General features: G+C 38.3%; 1 protein-coding gene across 11 annotated transcripts in view; it reads right to left on the reverse strand.

Moving 5' to 3' along the window:
• Positions 1 to 23516, reverse strand: part of ANKRD12 (ankyrin repeat domain 12) — a 149370-nt gene that overhangs the window by 12383 nt on the left and 113471 nt on the right. For all 11 annotated transcript variants that reach the window (XR_008540718.2, XM_016933312.4, XM_016933309.4 and 8 more), the window contains 2 exons: positions 14262 to 18982; positions 9361 to 9459 (listed from right to left, as the gene is read on the reverse strand). Coding sequence is in view for 10 of the 11 variants with exons in the window: in XM_016933312.4 (XP_016788801.2) it covers positions 9361 to 9459; positions 14262 to 18982 (4820 nt within the window). In the remaining variant the exon portion in view is untranslated. The remainder of the gene's footprint in view (positions 1 to 9360; positions 9460 to 14261; positions 18983 to 23516) is intronic.

Here is a 23516-nt window from a genome sequence, read left to right on the forward strand (position 1 = left end):
CTGCATTTAGCAAACTGAGAATTCCTGGGGTCCAGCTGCAGATCCCAACCCATCCTAATCTTTGCTACGGACTTGTGCCATCTGGTCCTAACTATATTCTTTGGCCTAAGTATCAATGGGGATAACCCTGGGACCTGTGGCTAGCTAGAACTTCATGGAGAGGTAAAGCGAGTCCAGGAACTCGCCAGTTTAATAACATACATCATTTTATTGGCCCTGTATGGAAGACTGGGCTGTGAGAATACAAAGAATGTGCCTAGTCTTCTAGGTTTCCCATTCTCCTCACCCCCACCATGTTTCCCATTCTCTCCTCTCCTCGACTCCCAGGAACTTTGGTCTTCTCCTGATGGAGAAAACAGGCCACATTATATCCAAAAATGTATTACTGCAGAGTTTTAATGTTTTTATAAATTCATGAAAAAAACAAAGAAACATGGTCCTAATTAACTTAATTCTTATATGACAAACGATATTCAAAGAGGTAGGCCTAACACTTTTGATTTATTAAGTACAATTTAAAGTGCAACTTGAAGTAATACATATCCAAAACCTTGACGCAAAATTAAAAATAGCCAGATGTGTCTTCCTAAAAAGTTGGTTGTAGTCCTGTAGAGATTAAAAGCAATAACCAAAAATCCCTCAAAAGCAAACACCATGTGAGAAATAACTTTTTCTTTTTCCTTTTTTTTTTTTTTGAGATGGAGTCCCACTCTGTCGTCCAGGCTGGAGTGCAATGGTGTGATATCAGCTCACTGCAACCTCCGCCTCCCGGGTTCAAGTGATTCTCCTGCCTCAGATTCCAGAGTAGCTGGGATTACAGGTGCCCACCACCAAGCCTGGCTAATTTTGTATTTTTAGTAGAGATGCGATTTCACCAGGTTGGCCAGGCTGGTCTTGAACTCCTGACCTCAGGTGATCCACCTGCCTCAGCCTCCCAAAATGCTAGGATAACAGGCGTGAGCCACCATGCCCGGCCAAGAAATACATTTTCTAAAGTCAGAGCCTCTCTCCCCTAAAATAATTGAGATGTTATTTTATTATAAATGTTGCTTACCTGACAATCTAAATAGTACACTTTCGATCAGCATTCTTAATTTTGTGTTTTTAAACCCCTAGAGCAGAGCCTCTCAAACAGTGTCCTCTAAGGATAGGTTATGGGTGTGCCAATGTATTGCTTCCTCTTACTTTCTTGGGTGATAGAGTGCAGCATGGGGAAGTTCTGAGGAAATGGGCAGGGACTCTGGCTGTAAACTTTGTTCATTTAGTATAGCATTCAAATGTTACCATTTTCTGTGGGGAAAATGACCCTTGAACAGCGTTGCTCTTAATTTGAGGTCCTCACACCCTCAAGAAACCTGACGATAGAATAGGGGTAGGGGAGTCGGTGAACTTGGATTGGAAAAAATTATGTCTTTATTTTCACTAACTTCCAACTGGCATTTCTTTCAATCATGAATATGTCTACAAACCACAGTAGAATCATAAGTATCTGCAGCTTTGTCATTCATAGAAATCACAAATATTTCTAAATTATTAATATATTATAGATGTACTGATATCCTCCCAAATTTTTATACTAATTTCTTCTTCGAAATTCCTGGCTGGCCACAATGGCTCATACCTATAATCCCAGCACTTTTGGAGGCTAAGGCAGGAGGATTGCTTGAGCCCAGGAATTTGAGACCAGCCTGGGCAACACAGTGGGACCCCAACTCTATAAAATTTTTTTTTTTGAGACGGAGTCTCACGCTCTGTCCCCCAGGCTGGAGTACAGTGGCATGATCTCGGCTCACTGCAACCTCCGCCTCCTGGGTTCACGCCGTTCTCCTGCCTCAGCCTCCCGAGTTGCTAAACGCGTGCAGCCACACTAATTTTTTGTATTTTTAGTAGAGACGGGGTTTCACCATGTTAGCCAGGATGGTCTCGATCTCCTCACCTGCCTCAGCCTTCCAAAGTGCTGGGATTACAGGCATGAGCCACCACACCTGGCAAAAATTTTTTTAAAAAATTAGCTGGGTGTAGTGGTGCATGCTTGTAGTCCAAGCTATTTGGGAGGCTGAGGCAAAAGGATGGTTTGAGCCTGGAAGGTTGAGGCTGCAGTGAGCCATGATGATCACACCACTGCCAGCCTGGGTGACAGAGTGAGACTGTCTCAAAAAAACAAAAGAAAATCCCTGCAGTTGTGAGATCTGCTGCTATATGACACCTAACTGCAGTTCTGCGTAGAGATACTTGTATGACACAGCTGGCCGAGATACTTGTATGACATAGCTGGCCAATATCAAGCAATTTTGCAGCTAGTAGTTACTGAGCCACCACATGGTAAAGTTGTTTGTTCTCATATCAGTCAGACATTTAAAGTTGCCCTCAAGTATTATACAATTCTAAATTGTTTATTGGTCAAATACGAGGAAGATGTATCATTTTGTTATTTATTAAAGTTCTACAAATTGCACGATTCAAGTAAGAATTTTTTTATTTTTTATATTATACTTTAAGTTTTAAGGTACATGTGCACAACGTGCAGGTTAGTTACATATGTATACATGCGCCATGCTGGTGTGCTGCACCCATGAACTCATCATTTAACATTAGGTATCTCTCCTAATGCTATCCCTGCCCCCGCTCCCTCCACCCCACAACAGGCCCCGGTGTGTGACGTTCCCCTTCCTGTGTCCATGTGTTCTCATTGTTCAATTCCCACCTATGAGTGAGAACATGCAGTGTTTGGTTTTTTGTCCTTGCGATAGTTTGCTGAGAATGATGGTTTCCAGCTTCATCCATGTCCTGACAGAGGACATAAACTCATCATTTTTTTATGGCTGCATAGTATTGCACGGTGTATATGTGCCACATTTTCTTAATCCAGTCTATCATTGTTGGACATTTGGGTTGGTTCTAAGTCTTTGCTACTGTGAATAGTGCCGCAATAAACATACGTGTGCATGTGTCTTTATAGCAGCATGATTTATAATCCTTTCGGTATATGCCCAGTAATGGGATGGCTGGGTCAAATGGTATTTCTAGTTCTAGATCCCTAAGGAATCGCCACACTGACTTCCACAATGGTTGAACTAGTTTACAGTCCCACCAACAGTGTAAAAGTATTCCTATTTCTCCACATTCTCTCCAGCACCTGTTGTTTCCTGACTTTTTAATGATCGCCATTCTAACTGGTGTGAGATGGTATCTCATTGTGGTTTTGATTTACATTTCTCTGATGGCCAGTGATGATGAGCATTTTTTCATGTGTCTGTTGGCTGCATAAATGTCTTCTTTTGAGAAGTGTCTGCTCATATCCTTCACCCACTTGTTGATGGGGTTTTTTCTTGTAAATCTGTTTGAGTTCATTGTAGATTCTGGTTATTACCCCTTGGTTAGATAAGTAGATTGCAAAAATTTTCTCCCATTTTGTAGGCTGCCTGTTCACACTGATGGTAGTTTCTTTTGCTGTGCAGAAGCTCTTTAGTTTAATTAGATCCCATCTGTCAATTTTGACTTTTGTTCCCATTGCCTTTGGTGTTTCAGCCATGAAGTCCTTGCCCATGCCTACGTCCTGAATGGTATTGCCTAGGTTTTCTTCTAGGGTGTTTATGGTTTTAGGTCTAACATTTAAGTCTTTAATCCATCTTGAATTAATTTTTGTATAAGGTGTAAGGAAGGGATCCAGTTTCAGCTTTCTACATATGGCTAGCCAGTTTTCCCAGCACCATTTATTAAATAGGGAATCCTTTCCCCATTGTTTGTTTTTGTCAGGTTTGTCAAAGATCAGATGGTTGTAGATATGCGGCACTATTTCTGAGGGCTCTGTTCTGTTCCATTGGTCTATATCTGTTTTGGTACCAGTACCATGCTGTTTTGGTTACTGTAGCCTTGTAGTATAGTTTGAAGTCAGGTAGTGTGATGCCTCCAGCTTTGTTCTTTTGGCTTAGGACTGACTTGGCAATGCGAGGTCTTTTTTGGTTCCATATGAACTTTAAAGTAGTTTTTTCCAATTCTGTGAAGAAAGTCATTGGTAGCTTGATGGGGATGGCATTGATCTATAAATTACCTTGGGCAGTATGGCCATTTTCACGACATTGATTCTTCCTACCCATGAGCTTGGAATGTTCTTCTATTTGTTTGTATCCTCTTTTATTTCATTGAGCAGTGGTTTGTAGTTCTCCTTGAAGAGGTCCTTCACATCCCTTGTAAGTTGGATTCCTAGGTATTTTATTCTCTTTGAAGCAATTGTGAATGGGAGTTCACTCATGATTTGGCTCTGTTTGTCTGTTATTGGTGTATAAGAATGCTTGTGATTTTTGCACATTGATTTTGCATCCTGAGACTTTGCTGAAGTTGCTTATCAGCTTAAGGAGATTTGGGGCTGAGACGATGGGGTTTTCTAGATATACAATCATGTCATCTGCAAACAGGGACAATTTGACTTCCTCTTTTCCTAATTGAATACCCTTTATTTCCTTCTCCTGCCTGATTGCCCTGGCCACAACTTCCAACACTATGTTGAACAGGAGTGGTGAGAGAGGGCATGCCTGTCTTGTGCCAGTTTTCAAAGGGAATGCTTCCAGTTTTTGCCCATTCAGTATGATATTGGCTGTGGGTGTGTCATACATAGCTCTTATTATTTTGAGATACGTCCCATCAATACCTAATTTATTGAGAGTTTTTAGCCTGAAGGGTTGTTGAATTTTGTCAAAGGCCTTTTCTGCCTCTATTGAGATAATCATGTGGTTTTTGTCTTTGGTTTTGTTTATATGCTGGATTACATTTATTGATTTGCGTATGTTGAACCAGCCTTGCATCCCAGGGATGAAGCCCACTTGATCATGGTGGATAAGCTTCTTGATGTGCTGCTGGATTCGGTTTGCCAGTATTTTATTGAGGATTTTTGCATCAATGTTCATCAAGGATATTGGTCTAAAATTCTCTTTTTCTGTTGTTGTGTCTCTGCCAGGCTTTGGTATCAGGATGATGCTGGCGTCATAAAATGAGTTAGGGAGGATTCCCTCTTTTTCTATTGATTGGAATAGTTTCAGAAGGAATGGTACCAGCTCCTCCTTGTACCTTTGGTAGAATTCGGCTGTGAATCCATCTGGTCCTGGACTTTTTTTCGTTGGTAAGCTATTAATTATTGCCTCAATTTCAGAGCCTGTTATTGGTTTATTCAGAGATTCAACTTCTTCCTGGTTTAGTCTTGGGAGGGTGTATGTGTTGAGGAATTTATCCATTTCTTCTAGATAATTCCATTTTATTTGGGTAGAGGTGTTATTCTCTGATGGTAGTTTGTGTTTCTGTGGGATGGGTGGTGATATCCCCTTTGTCATTTTTTATTGCGTCTACTTGATTCTTCTCTCTTTTCTTCTTTATTTGTCTTGCTAGTGGTCTATCAATTTTGTTGATCTTTTCAAAAAATCAGCTCCTGGATTCATTGATTTTTTGAAGGGTTTTTTGTGTCTCTATTTCCTTCAGTTCTGCTCTGATCTTAGTTATTTCTTGCCTTCTGCTACCTTTTGAATGTGTTTGCTCTTGCTTCTCTAGTTCTTTTAATTGTGATGTTAGGGTGTCAATTTTAGATCTTTCCTGCTTTCTCTTGGGGGCATTTAGTGCTATAAATTTCCCTCTACACACTACTTTCAATGTGTCCCAGAGATTCTGGTATGTTGTGTCTTTGTTCTCGTTGGTCTCAAAGAACATTGTTATTTCTGCCTTCATTTCGTTATGTACCCAGTAGTCAAGTCAGGAGCAGGTTGTTCAGTTTCCATGTAGTTGAGTGGTTTTGAGTGAGTTTCTTAATCCTGAGTTCTAGTTTAATTGCACTGTGGTCTGAGAGACAGTTTGTTATAATTTCTGTTCTTTCACATTTCCTGAGGAGTGCTTTACTTCCAACTATGTGGTCAATTTTGGAATAAGTGCGGCATGGTGCTGAGAAGAATGTATATTCTGTTGATTTGGGGTGGAGAGTTCTGTAAATGTCTATGAGGTCCGCTTGGTGCAGAGCTGAGTTCAATTCCTGGATATCCTTGTTAACTTTCTCTCGTTGCTCTGTCTAATGTTGACAGTGGGGTGTTAACGTCTCCCATTATTAGTATTATTGTGTGGGAGTCTAAGTCTCTTTCTAGGTCTCTAAGGACTTGCTTTATGAATCTGGGTGCTCCTGTATTGGGTGCATATATATTTAGGATAGTTAGCTCTTCTTGTTGAATTGATCCCTTTACCATTCTGTAATGGCCTTCTTTGTCTCTTTTGATCTTTGTTGGTTTCAAGTCTGTTTTATCCGAGACTAGGATTGCAACCCCTGCCTTTTTTTGTTTTCCATTTGCTTGGTAGATCTTCCTCCATCATTTTATTTTGAGCCTATGTGTGTCTCTGCACATGAGATGGGTTTCTTGAATACAGCACACTGATGGGTCTTGACTCTTTATCCAATTTGCCAGTCTGTGTCTTTTAATTGGAACATTTAGCCCATTTACATTTAAGGTTAATATCGTTATGTGTGAATTTGATCCTGTCATTATGATGTTAGCTGGTTATTTTGCTCGTTGGTTGATGCAATTTCTTCCTAGCATTGATGGTCTTTACAATTTGGCATGTTTTTGCAGTGGCTGGTACTGGTTGTTCCTTTCTATGTTTAGTGCTTCCTTCAGGAGCTCTTTTAGGGCAGGCCTGGTAGTGACAAAATCTCTCAGCATTTGCTTGTCTGTAAAGTATTTTATTTCTCCTTCACTTATGAAGCTTAGTTTGGCTGGATATGAAATTCTGGGTTGAAAATTATTTTCTTTAAGAATGTTGAATATTGGCCCCCACTCTCTTCTGACTCATAGAGTTTCTGCTGAGAGATCCCCTGTTAGTCTGATGGGCTTCCCTTTGTGGGTAACCCGACCTTTCTCTCTGGCTGCCCTTAACATTTTTTCCTTCATTTCAACTTTGGTGAATCTGACAATTATGTGTCTTGGAGTTGCTCTTCTCGAGGAGTATCTTTGTGGTGTTCTCTGTATTTCCTGAATTTGAATGTTGGCCTGCCTTGCTAGATTGGGGAAGTTCTCCTGGATAATATCCTGCAGAGTGTTTTCCAACTTGGTTCCATTCTCCCCGTCACTTTCAGGTACACCAATCAGATGTAGATTTGGTCTTTTCACATACTCCCATATTTCCTGGAGGCTTTGTTCGTTTCTTTTTATTCTTTTTTCTCTAAACTTCTTGCTTCATTTCATTCATTTGATCTTCCATCACTGATACCTTTTCTTCCAGTTGATCGAATCGGCTACTGAAGCTTGTGCATTCATCATGTAGTTCTCGTGCCTTGGTTTTCAGTTCCATCAGGTCCTTTAAGGACTTCTCTGCATTGGTTATTCTAGTTAGCCATTCGTCTAATCTTTTTTCAAGGTTTTTAACTTCTTTGCCATGGGTTCGAACTTCCTCCTTTATCTCGGAATAGTTTGATCATCTGAAGCCTTCTTCTCTCAACTCGTCAAAGTCATTATCCGTCCAGCTTTGTTCTGTTGCTGGTGAGGAGCTGCGTTCCTTTGGAGGAGGAGAGGCGCTCTGATTTTTAGAGTTTCCAGTTTTTCTGCTGTTTTTTCCCCATCTTTGTGGTTTTATCTACCTTTGGTTTTTGATGATGGGTGACATACTGATGGGGTTTTGGTGTGGATGTCCTTTCTGTTTGTTAGTTTTCCTTCTAACAGACAGGATCCTCAGCTGCAGGTCTGTTGCAGTTTGCTGGAGGCCCACTCCAGACCGTTTGCGTGGGTATCAGCAGCGGAGACTGCAGAACAGCAGATATTGGTGAACAGCAAATGTTGCTGCCTGATCATTCCTCTGGAAGTTTTGTCTCAGAGGAGTACCCAGCCGTGTGAGGTGTCAGTCTGCCCCTACTGGGGGGGTGCCTCCCAGTTAGGCTACTCGGGGGTCAGGGACCCACTTGAGAAGGCAGTCTGTCCGTTCTCAGATCTCCAGCTGTGTGCTGGGAGAACCACTACTCTCTTCAAAGCTGTCAGACAGGGACATTTAAGTCTGCAGAGAATTCTGCTGCCTTTTGTTTGGCTGTGCCCTGCTCCCAGAGGTGGAGTCTACAGAGGCAGGCAGGCCTCCTTGAGCTGCAGTGGGCTCCACCCACTTCGAGCTTCCTGGCCACTTTGTTCACCTACTCAAGCCTAGGCAATGGCGGGTGCCCCTCCCCCAGCCTTGCTGCCGCCTTGCGGTTTGATCTCAGACTGCTGTGCTAGCAATGAGCGAGGCTCCGTGGGCGTAGCACTCTCTTAGTCAGGCGCAGGATATAATCTCCTGGTATGCCATTTGCTCAGTTGGAAATGCAGAAATCACCCGTCTTCTGCGTCGCTCACGCTGGGAGCTGTAGACTGGAGCTGTTCCTATTCGGCCATCTTGGCTCCACCCCTCAAGAATTCTTAACTGTAAGGTGGCAAGACTTTCTGTAACCTGGACAGGTACACAGATGAATATACACTAGGTGGTTTCAAACGTCTTATAGTCGAAATAGCTATTGATGTGTGTTATATTACCTGACTTCTTATTGCTAACAAATTGCTCATTGTCAATGGGTCATGCAGTGTTGTAAATTCTGTATTGTGCTTCTTTCTTTCATTTCTTGCTTCTCTTTGTAATTCTATGAATTTTTTAAATTTAAAAACATTCTGAGAAGAGGTTCTAAATTTCCTAGACTGTTACAGAAGTCCACAGTAGGAAAAGAATTAAGAACCTGTGCCAGGAAAATCAATCATGTATGAACCAAAGAAGTTATATACAAATTTTGTTTGCATATGAGTATGTATATATTTCTGTGAAGAAGGATCATAGTTTACACCACATTTTCAGAGGTCCTCAACCCTCCCCAAAGATTAAACATATTTTTGTAAATCCAAGTGAAATGACTTATAATTCCTATAAATAACCCGATAAAGGTTTTTCTTCCTGTAATTTCACGCCAAGACTAACCATTGGAAGGCACATACTAAGGCCGACCTACGTGGACAAATAAGCATAGCCTTTATAAGTATTTTGCCCTTTTGCCTTAAAATAGCTGGTACCAAGCAACGATTCCAAAACTTGGAAAGCCAAATGTTCCACTAGGAATCTACTGCTATAGTTCTACAAATTCAACAAATAACAAGAAGTTATTAGAGACTTACATATTAAAAATATACTCAACATAAATTATAATATGGGAGCAGCTATCCTAAAATAGGCTTAAAATTTTTCCATCTAATTAAACACAAGATAAAACCAAATCACTTCTCAAAATGGTTCTAAATTTTAAAAATCCACTAATAAAAAAATTATAGGCCATTTTATTGCTAAAAACCAGTTATTTTTAGCATAAGTGTAAATTTAAACATTTCTTACCCTTTCAATACTGTGTTGCAAACGTAGTTTCATCCTTACAACTTCCTGTTGTCGAAAAAGCTCTTTAAGTGGATCTGACAGTGAAGGTGGTGGTGTAATCTAATTAAAAAGATATATATAGTTTAAAATATTAGGTTTTATTTACAATAATGGGCTATTCTTTTAAAATTAAACCCTTTTAGTGCATAAAAAAACAAATTCTGATGTCCTGTGAATTAAATAATACAGCACTAGTTATAGAACTGATTGTTACTTCTGTTTGGAAACATTGAGCACAGTTTAGATGTTTTGATTCTAAGGCCACAACAAATTTCAAAGAGCAAATTAGAAGGACTATGGAAGTTATTCCAGCGAGACACATTTTAGATCATCAGTAAGTGACAGCTCACAGACAAGGAGGGAAGGAGGAGTCACAAAACCAGAAAAGCTGGTATAAACATGGAGGAAACACTCGTAAAGATTAAAGCAGTTCAATTGTATCTATATAGTGAGGTCTGTCTGCAGACATGATAAATATAATATCAAACACTAAAGTCCTGAGTGTTACATTTAATTCTTTTATAAAAGCAGATGAAATGGTCTGAGAAATTTTTTTCAAACTTTATTACATGTAATATCCCAATGACTTTGTCTATCCATACTCCAAAAAGCTTCTGGTTCATCTCTAATTTGATATTGTAGTGTAATATCAAATTACACTACAAACCCAGAAGAGAGGTGTTTTCCGGTAGATGCTGGAGGTTAAGGAAGCTGATTCAATCTATGCGTGTAACTGCACTGTTACAATAAGATACACTGGCCGGGCATGGTGGTCCACACCTGTAATCCCAGCACTTTGGGAGGCCAAGATGGGCGGATCACGAGGTTAGTAGTTCGAGACCAGCCTGATTAAATGGTGAAGTCCTGTCTCTACTAAAAATACAAAAATTAGCCGGGTGTGGTGGCACATGCCTGTAATCCTAACTTCTCAGGAGGCTGAGGCAGGAAAATTGCCTGAACTCAGGAGGTGGAAGTTGCAGTGAGTTGAGATCATGCCACTGCATTCCAGCCTGGGTGACAGAGCGAGACTCTGTCTCAAAAAAAAAAAAAGGGGACATCTTGGCCGGGCATGGTGGCTCTCGCCTGTAATCCCATCACTTTGGGAGGCTGAAGTAGGAGGATTGCTTGAGACCAGGAGTTTGAGACCAGCCTGGGCAACATATTGAGACCCCCATCTCAAAAAAAAAATTTAAAAATTAGCTGGATGTGGTGGTGTCTGCCTGTAGCCTCAGCAACTCAGGAGGCTGAGATGGGAGGATAGCTTGAGTCCAGAAGTTTGAGGCTGCAGTAAACTATGATTGCACCACTGCACTCCAGCCTGGGCAACACAGGGAGGCCCTGTCTCTTAAGTTAAAAACAAAACTAAAAACAAAACAAAACAAAAGATATCCAAGAGATGGCAATAACCATTTGTGATCCCTACTCTTTTTCTACCCCTTGGAGAATTTGTATTTTCCCCCTTATTCTTGCTTATAATTACTGCCAGCATATTATGGCAAAGTAAGATATCTTAGCATGTTTTGGCAAGTTATAACACTTCTGGTTTAACAGTCAATTTCCACATCAAAGTAGGACAACCAGGTATTTTCCACTTCTTGATGTAGTGCCACAGGAATCATGTAACACCATATATGAAAAGTTCTTGACAAAAATCACACCTGGCTCTACAGACTCTATAATCAGCATTATGAGAGACTGAAAACATGTTAAATAACACCACAAAGACTCAATCAGTTGAAGCACAATGTGGAAAATTCTACAGGACAAATAACTCACTGGAACTGACCATTTCTCAGGCCTCTAATTGCAGTAATTCATTTGTTTAATTTCTGCGTCCTGTGAACTGCTTTAAACTTATCATGAGTTGTAGGTAGTTTGGTGCTGTTTTAGTTTTGGAAAACCATATAGGCCTCTAGTTATTTCAAGGAATGTAGAGGACGAATATCTACTGTCTGACACTGAGGTGCCAGAGAAAGCTTCCTCAAGAGGGTAAATACCTGACCTGCATCTTAAAGGAAGAGCCAGAGTTAGAGTTAGTGAAACGAATCATGTGGGAAGAAAGGAAAAGGAGGGAGGGAGGTAATTCCCAAAAGAGGATGGCATGCAAAAACCAACAGAATGGTATCTGCAGACAACTCTAGGTTGGTGCAAAAGTAATTGCGGTTTTGCCATTACTCTCGTCGTCATTTCACACCATTTTGTCAAATTTGATGTTCTAAGAACTTAAGACCACAGAGGAGATCAGCAGGGGCAAAATAATACAGGCTGCAGTCTACTCTGTAAATGTGCTTTTCTTAAAGTATGTTCCACAGAAGATTGGGCCCACAATTTCTCTTACGATTCTTTACAATCTTACAATTCTGTGAAGATCTACAAAAATGCTTCCAAGAACAAGTTTGGAAAACACTGTATACTTGTATAAATGTACCCACTTAAAAAACTCCCAATACATCAAAGGTTCTGGTAAGTTCTGCAGTGAACCTATTTTTAGATTAACAGTGCTTCCCAAACTTATTTGACCATGAAAGCCTCCCCCATTTGCACAGGAGGCATTTAAATAACATGCTGTGGAAGAGGTATTATGTAGAACATGTTAGGGTTAAGTAACAGAGAACCATGAAAGGTCTGACAGCTTGCTGCTCTGTGTGAACAGACACCATGGGGACAAGATTGTAGGCAGGGAATTGAGGAAGCAGATTACTATTGTGTTGGTGTGAGATGGAGGAGGGAGTGAAGGAAATGGGTTCGAAAAATACTAGTGACTGGCCCAATAAACATAAACAAGAAGGAACACCTCAGAAGGACTTGAGGCTTAGTGTGAGAATGGGAGGGTGGTAAGGGACCACAGGAGGGAACAGGAAAGGAGAAAGAGAAGCAGGTCATTGGGTAAGTTCAGCTCAGTGCTGACTTACTGAATTTCTGGAGCTTATGGACATTCAGGTGGAGCTATGCAGTTACAAAAAAGAAGCCAAGGAGAGAGATCTGGGCAGGATATTTAAATGTGATAATCATTAACATAGATCACATACAGAAGAAAGGGAAAATCACCAAAGAGATACGGAGGTTTTCTGAGGAAACTTTCCCTCTGCTGTTTTCCCCATCTATCTTTTAAGTAAATCATGCTTGGAGATTTTCTCTTTCAATATCTGGGTCCCAGGAGTCTTGAGAATACTCGCTCCCCTGACAGCTTCTCATGGATGCACTTTCCTTTTATCACCCACTCTTGGAACCCCTCCAAGATTTCTGTAGTGTGTAATCAGTGGCCACAGTAGAGACTAGGTTGTAACAAATCTCGTTTTCCTCCCTGTTCATTTGATTTTGGAGATTTGACCTGCAGTTTTACTCCCCTTGATTTCCTCTGGAAAAATGGCAGCATTTTGATTAAATTATGATTAAAGTACTGGAAGGAAAAACAAACTGACTCTGGGTATGTTTTACCACATTTATTTTTTATTTTTGTAGACATCCTGTTGGTCTTGAACTCCTGGCCTCAAGTGGTCTTTCCACCTTGGCCTCCTAAAGTATTGGGATTACAGTTATTGTTATCAGGCCTGGCCTCCACTTTATAATTTCTAATGGGTTCTATAATTGGATTACATAAATGTGAGGGAAGATTACTTCATAAAATGGCAATTAGTTGGCTGGGAGGAAACAAATGGATAAAGCCATATTGGAAAGTAAGAAAAAGAATGTAGGGCCCACAAGATTTTTGTTATTCTGGTCTTTATTATTTTTCAAACTAAATTTTAAACAAATGAGTTTCAGTCCAGTAAACTCAAACACACAGCATTTTATGTACAAAGTCTGGAGTTCTTATTATTAGCTTGAATAAATATGACCCTTATAGTGATTTGCAGCTGTATAAAATAACAGCAACCACCTTAAATCTATATAGTGTTTTAAAGTTTTAATGGGCTTTAGCATATACTATTTCAACCTGCTTTGAGGTAGGGGAGACATTTATTCTTGTTTTACAGATGTGAAAACTAAGGATCAGAGATGGGAAATGAATTATTTAAGATCACACAGTGGGTCTGTAGCAAAATCCACTCTGCAGTAATATATGCAAATTGGAAATCTACAGTGCTTTCTACTATATTGTGCTATGTTTTGCTGCTTTAGTAATTCTCATTAAAAAAAATTAAAAAAACTTCCCACTACATCCAGGAATATTTCTCACCTATGCTTTTAGTCTCTTTTAGAACAATATTTGACACAACTAAACTTCTAATATAACTAGACATATCCCGAGAATTGTTTCAAGGAAGTCAAACTTGAATTACATCACCTTTGCAAGAGTAAGAAAAGGTGACAGTATGAATATAACATACACACATTTATGTGTTTATATAGAGTCTGCATATGTAAACACATAAATGTGTCTATGTTAAACACATAAATGTGTTTATGTTGTTAAACACGTAAATGTGTTTATGTTACATTAAACATGTGTTTAACATAAATGTGTATAAATTCCTGGATAAATTTATACAATAAATGTATACATATATAAAGTCAACAGATTGATTTAAGGCAGCAACATAATATGGTTCACCTGAAATGATTTTTACTGAAATAGTTTGTATAAAGTTCTAATTTAAATTTGTTCTTTATAGTTATACCTGTATTTGAAGCCTATGTCACTACATATTATTTCGGCTAAAATTTCTTACTCTTTAAGGGAAAATAAAGTTGGGGAATGAAAGAAACAAGAACGTTACTAGCTTTATATCTCGACTCACTGACAGATTATTTTGCTGAAATAATCTATCTACTAGAAAACTTCAAATTACGTATGTGGCTAGCATTATACTTCTATTGGGCAGTGTTACAGGTGTATAGCAAGTGATGATGTTACTTACTGTGGGAATACAAATCTTGCTTAAGGGGTTTCCATCCAGGAGATATGATCCGTTAAATGTTACATATTCGTCATAGTACTGAGGTGCTTGAGGAATCACACTACACAGTAATTTGCGTTTTTCTTCTATTTTTTTCCTTATGTGCAAGTATTCAAAATATGGATTTGCTCTCTCTGAACTGTATGGCTGAATCTCATCTAGTTTTAGAGAATCTACAATGGCTGCCAGAGATTGCTGAGTTTTCTCTTTTGCTTGTAGTAAAGAGGGACTCACTTGCACAGGCTGAGGTACACGTGACACTTTCCTTTTCCGTGGATGGTGAATTTGAGGATCGTCATCTTCAGTTAATCTTATTCTTCCTCTAGGAGATGAGGATTCACTGTCTTTTTCTGATAATAGTGTACAGCTAGCAAGAATCTGTTTGCTTTGATTTGCCATTGTATTTGCTTTGTTTCTAGTCATTCTTTGAGGGATTTGGTTTTCAGTTTTATCATCTTCGGCATTTTCTTCTAATTCTACTTTAACTAACTGACCATATTTATGCATTTCTGGTTGAGTTGACTGCTGTGAATGGTTTTCCAGACTTGATAAAATGCTTTGTTGAGATTCCTCATCTTCTATGGAAAGCAAACACTTTTCACTTTCAGGACAATGTTTTGGATCTTGTTCATTTAGGTTTCCTTTTGGCATCCCTGCATTCATTTCACATAAATCAGAATCACACCTATTCAAATGAGTTAAAACCAAACTCTCCAGTTTGTTTTCTTTTTCATGTGAAATGACCTGAGTATCAGTTGTGCTATTCTCAACTTCATGGCCACTGGAAGACTTGTAAGTTAGTTTGCTAAATGCATAATGTGTATTTAGCTGGGTAGAGGCATCACTTCCATTAAAGTCCTTTTCTGATGGTAACACAGGTAAAGTATAAGCTTTCTCAAAGTTTGGTGATGCTTCTTGAATAGTGCTGTCAGAGTACACTGGGACAAAGGCATCTGTTTTTTGAACATCTCCTAGGACAAAAGTATTTTCTGTATCTTTTGTAGATTCATTATCAGTATCTAAAGCAGAACTAATAATCTGAACTGCATTTTTTTGTTGTAAAATACCTGGCTCTTGATTAGCAACATATGACAAAGACATATGTTTAGAAATCGATTCAGCATCTGAAAGTGATTGGCTGGGGAAAGAGCAAGGCTGCTGTGGAGGCATAAAGGATGCCGGATCCTGAGCACAAGAGTTTCCTGGCAGTTCAGTCTGGCGCAGGGATAAAAAATCAGCATTTTCTTTCAATATCTTATTTTCAGGATTACAAAAACTCTGAAGAGAGGATTCTTGATCAGGTATGTTAGAATTTGGGCAGATATAGTCTCTGGTGCTTAATGTCTCTAGTCTATCAACAGGCATCTCCCATGACTTATTCTGGATCACACCAACCTGACTAGATGGCTCTAAATGCACTGGACTGTCCATTACAGTGCTCACTGGGGCAGTATTCTTGATGAGATTTCTATCAGCTGAAACATATTTGCTGTTTGAAGCTCCAGTTGGAGAAGTTGCAAAACTGGAATGTATGTTAGATACATTTGAAAGGTCTCTTTCAGGCACATTTGAGAATACCTCAGGTTTGGGAGAAGGACTAGTATCTCTTGGCACAATTAATAAGCTACCTTGATTGCTCTCTTCTGATATTGTTTGGAATTGTTTGGTATGTTCACAAATGACAGAAGGCATGCTACATCTTCGAACTTCTATGGTAGGTCTCCCCTCGCTTATAATTAGTTTAACATCTTCTACAGAAGATGACCTAAGATGGGATGCTGAAAGTCTGTTTGCATATGGTGGTTTAATCCGCTCCGGCAAGTCAGCCAGGCTGTCCAATTCCCTTTCATGAAGAGCAGGAGATTTGGCAATTGACAAAAAAGGTGACTGGGAAAAGGACATTTGGGATTCTGAACTCTCTAACATAAAGTCAGAGTCATACTCAACTGGAGGCCTTGGGGTTGTCACTGTAGTATGGCAGGAATCTTCTGAACTAGCAACAGAAATCATGGATACAGATCTGGAGCTGAGACCCGGCTTTTCATTTTCTGATCTAGGAGACCTGTTTAAGCTATTATCTGAAACAAAAGATGACTTCCCTAAAGTCATTACATTTTTGGTGTCAACAGATTGTGATCTGTTACTTACAGCATCTTTAGATTGTTTCTCCTTGGTATATGCATCAGTCACTTCTGAACTCTTTGACCTAGTAAGTTCTTTATTTTTGGATTCAGTTGGTGTATGCTTTGTTTTTTCTTTATCTTTTATTTTAAGTTCTAAACAGTTTCGGTTTCTCAACCGTTCTTTTTCTTTTTGCTTAATTTTTTCCTTATGTTTTTTGTGCCACTGTTCTATTTCTAGGTCTTTAAGGCTTAGCATTCGTTCAAAACTTGTCTGCATTAAATCATCATTCACTAACCTCTTTTCTTTAGGCCGGGTATCTTTTGATGCTGGTGATGACTTAGGTTTAGGCTTATCTGCTTCAGATTTTAGTTTGAGTAAGCTATTTATTTGAATTTTATCTTTATGTTTGTCTCGTTCTTTGTATCTATCTATATCTTTATCTTTTTTATCTTTTTCTTTTCCATCTGGAGTTTTCAAAGGTTCATCTTTTGTTTTTTCTTTAAGGGATAAGGGTTTTTCATGTTGTGCTTTATTACCGTCTACTATACTTGATTTTTTTTCTTCCTGTATGTGTTTGGAGTTAGTTATATTTATACTTTCTTTATCTCTAGATTTTTCCTTTTTATCTAGCTCCCTGTCTTTTTCTTTATTTTTGCCTTTTTCTGATTTACTGTATTCACTATTATCTGATTGTTTATTTTTTTTCTCCATCAAGTGCTTTTCTTTGCTTTCTGCTAGATGCCTCTCTTTTTCAGGCTTTTCTTTGTCATGTTTCCTATCCATCTTTTCTCTACTTTTCTCTCTGTCGTCAGTTTTTTTAATAGCAGCAGTATTTTTGCTCTTCTCACCTTCTTTATGGCATTTTTCTGTGTGATGCGAATATAGCTTGTCCTTTTCTTTTATTTTATCAACGCATTCACTAAGATCTAATTTGTCTTTTTCTGACTTATGCTCATGTTTTATCTTCTTTTCTTTTTCAAAGTTTTTTCTTTCCATCTTCTCAATGTCCTTTTCTTTAGTTTGAGATCGCTTCTCAGGTTTTTCTTTACTTTCCTTTATATGCTTTTCTTGTTTTTCAATGTCTATTTCCTTTTCCACTAAATGAAGCCCTATAGATTCCTCAATGGCACTCATACCCAAAGAAGTAAATTCTGAGTCTTTATCTGTGGGTATGTTTTCTCTCTCTTCTTTTAGATCTTTTATTTTTTCCTCCCTAAAAGATTTCTCGCTTTCCTTTTTAATCTTGTCTCGTTCCTCTTTAAAGTTCCTCTCTTTTGACACATGCTTTTCCTTGGTTGATTTATCATCTTTGATGTTTTTTTCCAATTTTGATTTTTTTTCTAATGTTAAGGATTCATGTTCCATATTTAAAAAGAGATCTTCAGTTTCATCACTTTTAAAAAAATTCTCTTTCCAAAATTCTCTATCAAATTCCACACTCCTCTGCAGTTCTTTGGCACTATCCTTAGTTTTGTATTTTTCCTTTTCACCTTCAATTTCTTTTTTATGCTTTTCTTTTTCCCTCTCTTTATGCTTCAATTTATGTTTTTTTAATGTTTTACCTTCTTTATCCATTTTTTTCAGTGTGCAATCTGAATTTTCAAATGTTGGACTATGATCTTCATCCTTTATTTTGGCATTTGATTTTTCACCAAATTCTAAGTGGAAATCTTTCTGATGTTTGCTTTTTTCCTTATGCTTACAAGATTTTACACTTGAACTTTCTGGCAAGAATTCAGATTCTGTATTATCATACCTAACAAGATCAGGCTGTAATGACATTTCAGAACTTCCTGGTGATAAACATGTTTTAGTATGTTCTTGTTTTAGTGGTGTTGACTGTTTTTCACTTAATCCACAAGAATGTTTGGGAGATTTACCAGTGGAAATATGAAATAAATGTAATGAAGTATCATCTTTTGGGCTAAAAGATTTCCTAAAGTTCCCCTCCTCTCTGGTCTTTTCTGAACAATCTAGTCCAGTATTTACTGTCAAGTTTGTTATTCTTGTATTTTCTTTTCCTTCCTTTTCTTGCTTTAGCTCTTGGTTCTCTTTGTTTTTATTCTGATTTTTCAATTTTCTTTTAACTTTGCCTTTCTGTTTGTGTTCACCTGAAACTACATATTCCTTTTTGGTTTGTATATCAGAATTTGATGTTTCAGGGATGACGGAACATGAAGTAGAAATCTTTTTATTCTGAAGAGCTTCTTCATCAGAACTTTCAGTACTTGAATATAAGACCCTAGATGGCTTTTGTTTTTTACTTTTAAATGATTTAGGATAGAAGGCTTTCTCCTGTTTTGCAAATAAATGAGTTTTTTCTGCTTCAGGTTCATTTTCTTTTCGTTGTTCTTTCCTAAGAATATGCCTATCATCAATCATCTTATTAATTTCTTCATCATCATCATCTTTGAACTCATACTCATCAAGGGCAGATGGAAGAGGTGTTTTACTGGGAAGTATCTGTTTACTTTCACAGATGAGAGAGTCTTTCTCTGTTTCAGAGTCAATATTTTCATCAACACTAGAAGGATTTACAGATTGAGCCTCTTCGGAATCTAGAATAAAAAAAAGAAAATGTGGTGTGGGTCAAACAAAACACAACTGCCAGAAAAATAATTTTTTTTTCTGAGAAAAAGATATAGCTTATACAATACATATTTCAAACAATTCATAATCACTTCAGATTTATATGGAAATAATGTAATAGCAATGTGTAAGAACTCTGATAGTGTTGTAGAACAGCTTTTCTAGAGAATATGCTTTATGGTGAGGCTCCTTTTGACACTTCTAAAAGCACAGTATATGTTAAAATCACAATATATAGTATAAAAATACAGTCCTGCAGTCAACATAGAAGCGTGTATCTCTTTGATATACTGATTTCCTTTCTTTTGGGTGTATACCCAGCAGTTGGATTGCTGAATCATATGGTAGCTCTATTTGTAGTTTTTTGGGGAATCTCCAAACTGTTCTCCAAAGTGGCTGTTTCTCACCAACAATGTACAAGGGTTCCCCTTTCTCCGCATTTATGCCAGCATTCATTATTGCCTATCTTTTGGATAAAAGCCATTTCAAATGGGGTGAGAGGAAATTAGTATACTGAAGAGATAACCTGCACTCCCATGTTTACTGCAACACTATTCACAATAGCCAAGATATGGAATCAACCTTGTGTCCATCAACAGATGAATGGATAAAGAAAATGTGGTTCATATACACAGTGGAATATTATTCAGCCATAGAAAAGAATGAAATTCTATCATTTGCCACAACATGGATGGAACTGGAGGACAGTACTTTTAAGTGAAATAAGCCAGACACACTAAGACAAATATAGCACGTTCTCACTTGTATGTGGGAGCAAAAAATTAAACTCATGGAAATAGTAGAATGACAGCTATCAAAGACTGGGAAGGGTTGTGGAAAGGGGGAGATGACAGTTAATGGGTACAAAAATACAGTTAGATAGAATAAATTAGAACTAGTGTTCAGTAGCACAATAGAGCAACTATAGTTATTTATTCCCTATTTCACAATAACTAAGAGAGTAATTAGAATGCCCTTACCACAAATAAATGATAAATGCTTGAGGTAAACCAATTACCTTGGTTTTTTACACATTGTATACTTGTAGCAAAATATCACATGTACCCCACAAATTATGTACAACTATTATGTATCCATAATTGTTAAACATTTAAAAAATTAACCAAAAATACACATACTTATATATACATTTATATACATGCATTTATATATATAATTACCCAGGGGTCTCGATTAAGGGGAAACATTAGCTACTAAAATGTTATGTAAATTCTGCACATATGCACTTTTTTTTTTAGGAGAGAGAATATTTAACTCGAATAAGATCCTTTAATCCCAAACTGACTAAAAAACACTAACTTAAAGGATTTAATTATATAAACATCACAAATTATGTGTTTCAGAATATTTTTTGTATTTTTGGTAGAAAGGGAGTTTCACAAATTGCCCAGGCTGGTCTTGAACACCTGAGCTCAAGTGATCCACTCGCCTTGGCCTCCCAAAGTGCTGGGAATACAGGCACGAGCCACTGTACCCAGCACCCAGCCCTGTAAATTATCTTAAGGGAGTTAAACATAAACTGAGAGATCCATGGTTTGTCATTTGTGATCCTGATTCATCAATTTGAAGCAATGCATTCCAATTCAGATATGCCTTTTTTTTCTAATGGTTCTTTTAAAAGATGCCTACTTTTTTAAAAGGAAAGAATGTAAATTCTAACAGAAATAAGTTATCCTGACACTAATGTCCATGATGAAAGTGGAGAAATTTCTACAGGTGAATGACCCTCACCTGGCTCTGGAACCTGGGCCACACATGCTCATCAGACTCATCTCTCTGCACGCTGGTTTCTCAGTGCCATCTGCAGTGACCCTGTGTTGCTCAACCAGAGGCTGGCCAGCCTGTGGGCCTCAGCAAAGACCACTACACCTCCATGATGCCATTTCACTTGCAGACCACTTCCCTTTCTTTACCTGAGCAGTCCCCAATTTTTAAATTTAATCACTCAAGAACATAGATCAACCTGATCCTGAGCTCTAGTGAGGCAGTAACTCTTCAAAAAATGTTTGTTCTGCCTTTCTTAGTAGATGACTGCTATGGTGAGAAAATCACCTAAAATCTGCAAATCCTCAAGTTCCCTTAAGTAAAAAATGGCCATGTTTATCATTATACTAGTTATTTTCTATTTTTCCAATTTTTAAAGTCTCTGCTATCTATAACTAAATTTAAACTTGTATTTAATAAAACATTTTATACAATTATTTCTAACAAAATGCTCTTTAAAAATTTTTAATGTTGATCATCTCAATTTATTCTCAACAGTTTATTCTTATTTGGGAAACCAGGAAGGAAAGTGAGAAATAGGTTAAGCAACTGTTAAAACATTTTATTAAAATTTTTATTAAGGCATTTTTCTTTTTTCTTTTTTTTGAGATGGAGTCTCGCTCTGTCGCCCAGGTGGAGTGCAGTGGCGCGATCGTGGCTCACTGCAACCTCCATCTCCTGGGTTCAAGCAGTTCTCCTGTCTCAGCCTCCCAAGTAGCTGAGACTACAGGCGCCTGCTACCACGCCTGGCTAATTTTTGTATCTTCAGTAGAGACAGGGTTTCACCATGTTGGTCAGACTGGTCTCGAACTCCCGACCTCAGGTGATCCACCCACCTTGGCTTCCCAAAGTGCTGGGATTACAGGTGTGAGCCACCATGCCCAGCCAGCATTTTTCTTCTCCGTGAAAAAAAAATAAGCTCCATCTTATTATTTAAATGCATTTAAATATATTTGAAAGTTCTTGCACATCTCAAGGCGACTTCAGATATTTGCAACTAAGACTGTAACATTTAAAGCATGGTGAAAATGTATTTGAATTCTCTATTATCCTTAGGCTTAACTGTTCCCCTGAACCATCAATGTCCATCTTTTCTTGTATGGTATCCAAATGGAACAGCAACCAAACGAAGCAGATGTGGCTGATGCGGGGAGATAACAGTATATAGTGGAAATCCCTCCCTCAAAATCTCTTAAAAAATAATAGGCAGAGAGGTGTTGACACATGACATCTATTCTCATGTTGACATTCGACAAAGTAATTACATTTCACATGCCTAATGAGATGATTTTAAAACATCTGAATTGTACTAATTATATATTTTTAGAAAATATATTACTGTCACATATATTTCAGGAGTAGGTGATAATGATACAAAACTAAATATACCATAACTAAAAAAGAAACAACAAAAAACTTCTAGTCAACTAACCTGGATATTCATGGACTCCTTACAACTACCTCAAAAACAAGACTGAAAACATTCAACTCATTACTTTTCCTTCCACAACTGCTTCCTCTTACTGCTTAAAGTCAGTATTCCTCACCGCCGTGGCACACCAACCAATCCAGCTATTCAAATTTTAAAATCTCAGAGCCATTTCAAACTCTCTCAATTCCTCAACTTCGAAATTCAACCATTCAGAGTTTTGATTTCTGGACTCTCTTGTTTTTTGAGAGACAGGGTCTTGTTCTGTTGCCCAGGCTGGAATGCAGTGGTACAATCATAGCTCACTGCAGCCTCCTACCTGGGCTCAAACGATCTTCCTGCCTCAACCTCCCCAGTAGCTAGAACTACGGGTGTGCGCCACCATACCCGACTAGTTTCTTCTTTTTTTGTGGAGATGAGGACTCACTATGTTGCCCAGGGTGGTCTCGAATTCCTGGCCTCAAGCAATCCTCCCACCTCAGCCTCCCAAAGTGCTGGGAATACAGGTGTGAGCCACTGTGCCCAGCCTGGACTCTCTCTTAAATCCGTTTTCTCTCTATTCCCACTACTACTGTCTCAGCTCAGGGTCTCATCATTCCTTGGCTAGATCACCTTAAACAACGTGACCAGCACTATATATCATATCTCTTCTCACCTGAGGGCTCCCCACTGTAGGATAACATAAAAACTCCAACAATGATAAAGAACTCTCAAAATCTGGACCATCATCTCCACTATTACCACCATTTTCTTTTAAGGCTAGTCAAGTGAAGCAGTGGGAATGGAACAGCAACAAAGACACCTGTAACTAGTTGTAATCAATTAGTTGTAAAGACCAATGGACTCAGAACAGCCACTACCACTATTTATTAAGCCCTATTATTAGCTGAGCAAATAATATTTGGTCTTTACAACAGGTGTTATTATCCCCATTTAAGAGACAAACTGAGCTACTAAGCAGTTTTTCCAAGGCCATCTACTAAGAGATGCAGCCCAGAGTATTTCTGTCTGATTTCACAGTGTGTTATACCATGACTCCCCTCTTTCATTGCTTCTTGCTACACACATTAGCCATAATAGTGGAGTACTTCCTCTTCCCCAAAATTCCATGCATATTTATGTGGGTTCTAATCAGCTTCTCTTTATTATTTTCCAACTTTTTAGGAGATATTTCAGATTAATGGTCAGGGAGAGGAGCAGTTCAGGAATTTATACCTATGTTAGTCCAAGTGCAATGGTGTTTACAACTAATTGATCACACCCAGTTACAGATTTATTCTTTTCCTACT

Source organism: Pan troglodytes, chromosome 17 (genome assembly GCF_028858775.2).
Source record: "Pan troglodytes isolate AG18354 chromosome 17, NHGRI_mPanTro3-v2.0_pri, whole genome shotgun sequence".
NCBI lineage: Eukaryota > Metazoa > Chordata > Mammalia > Primates > Hominidae > Pan > Pan troglodytes.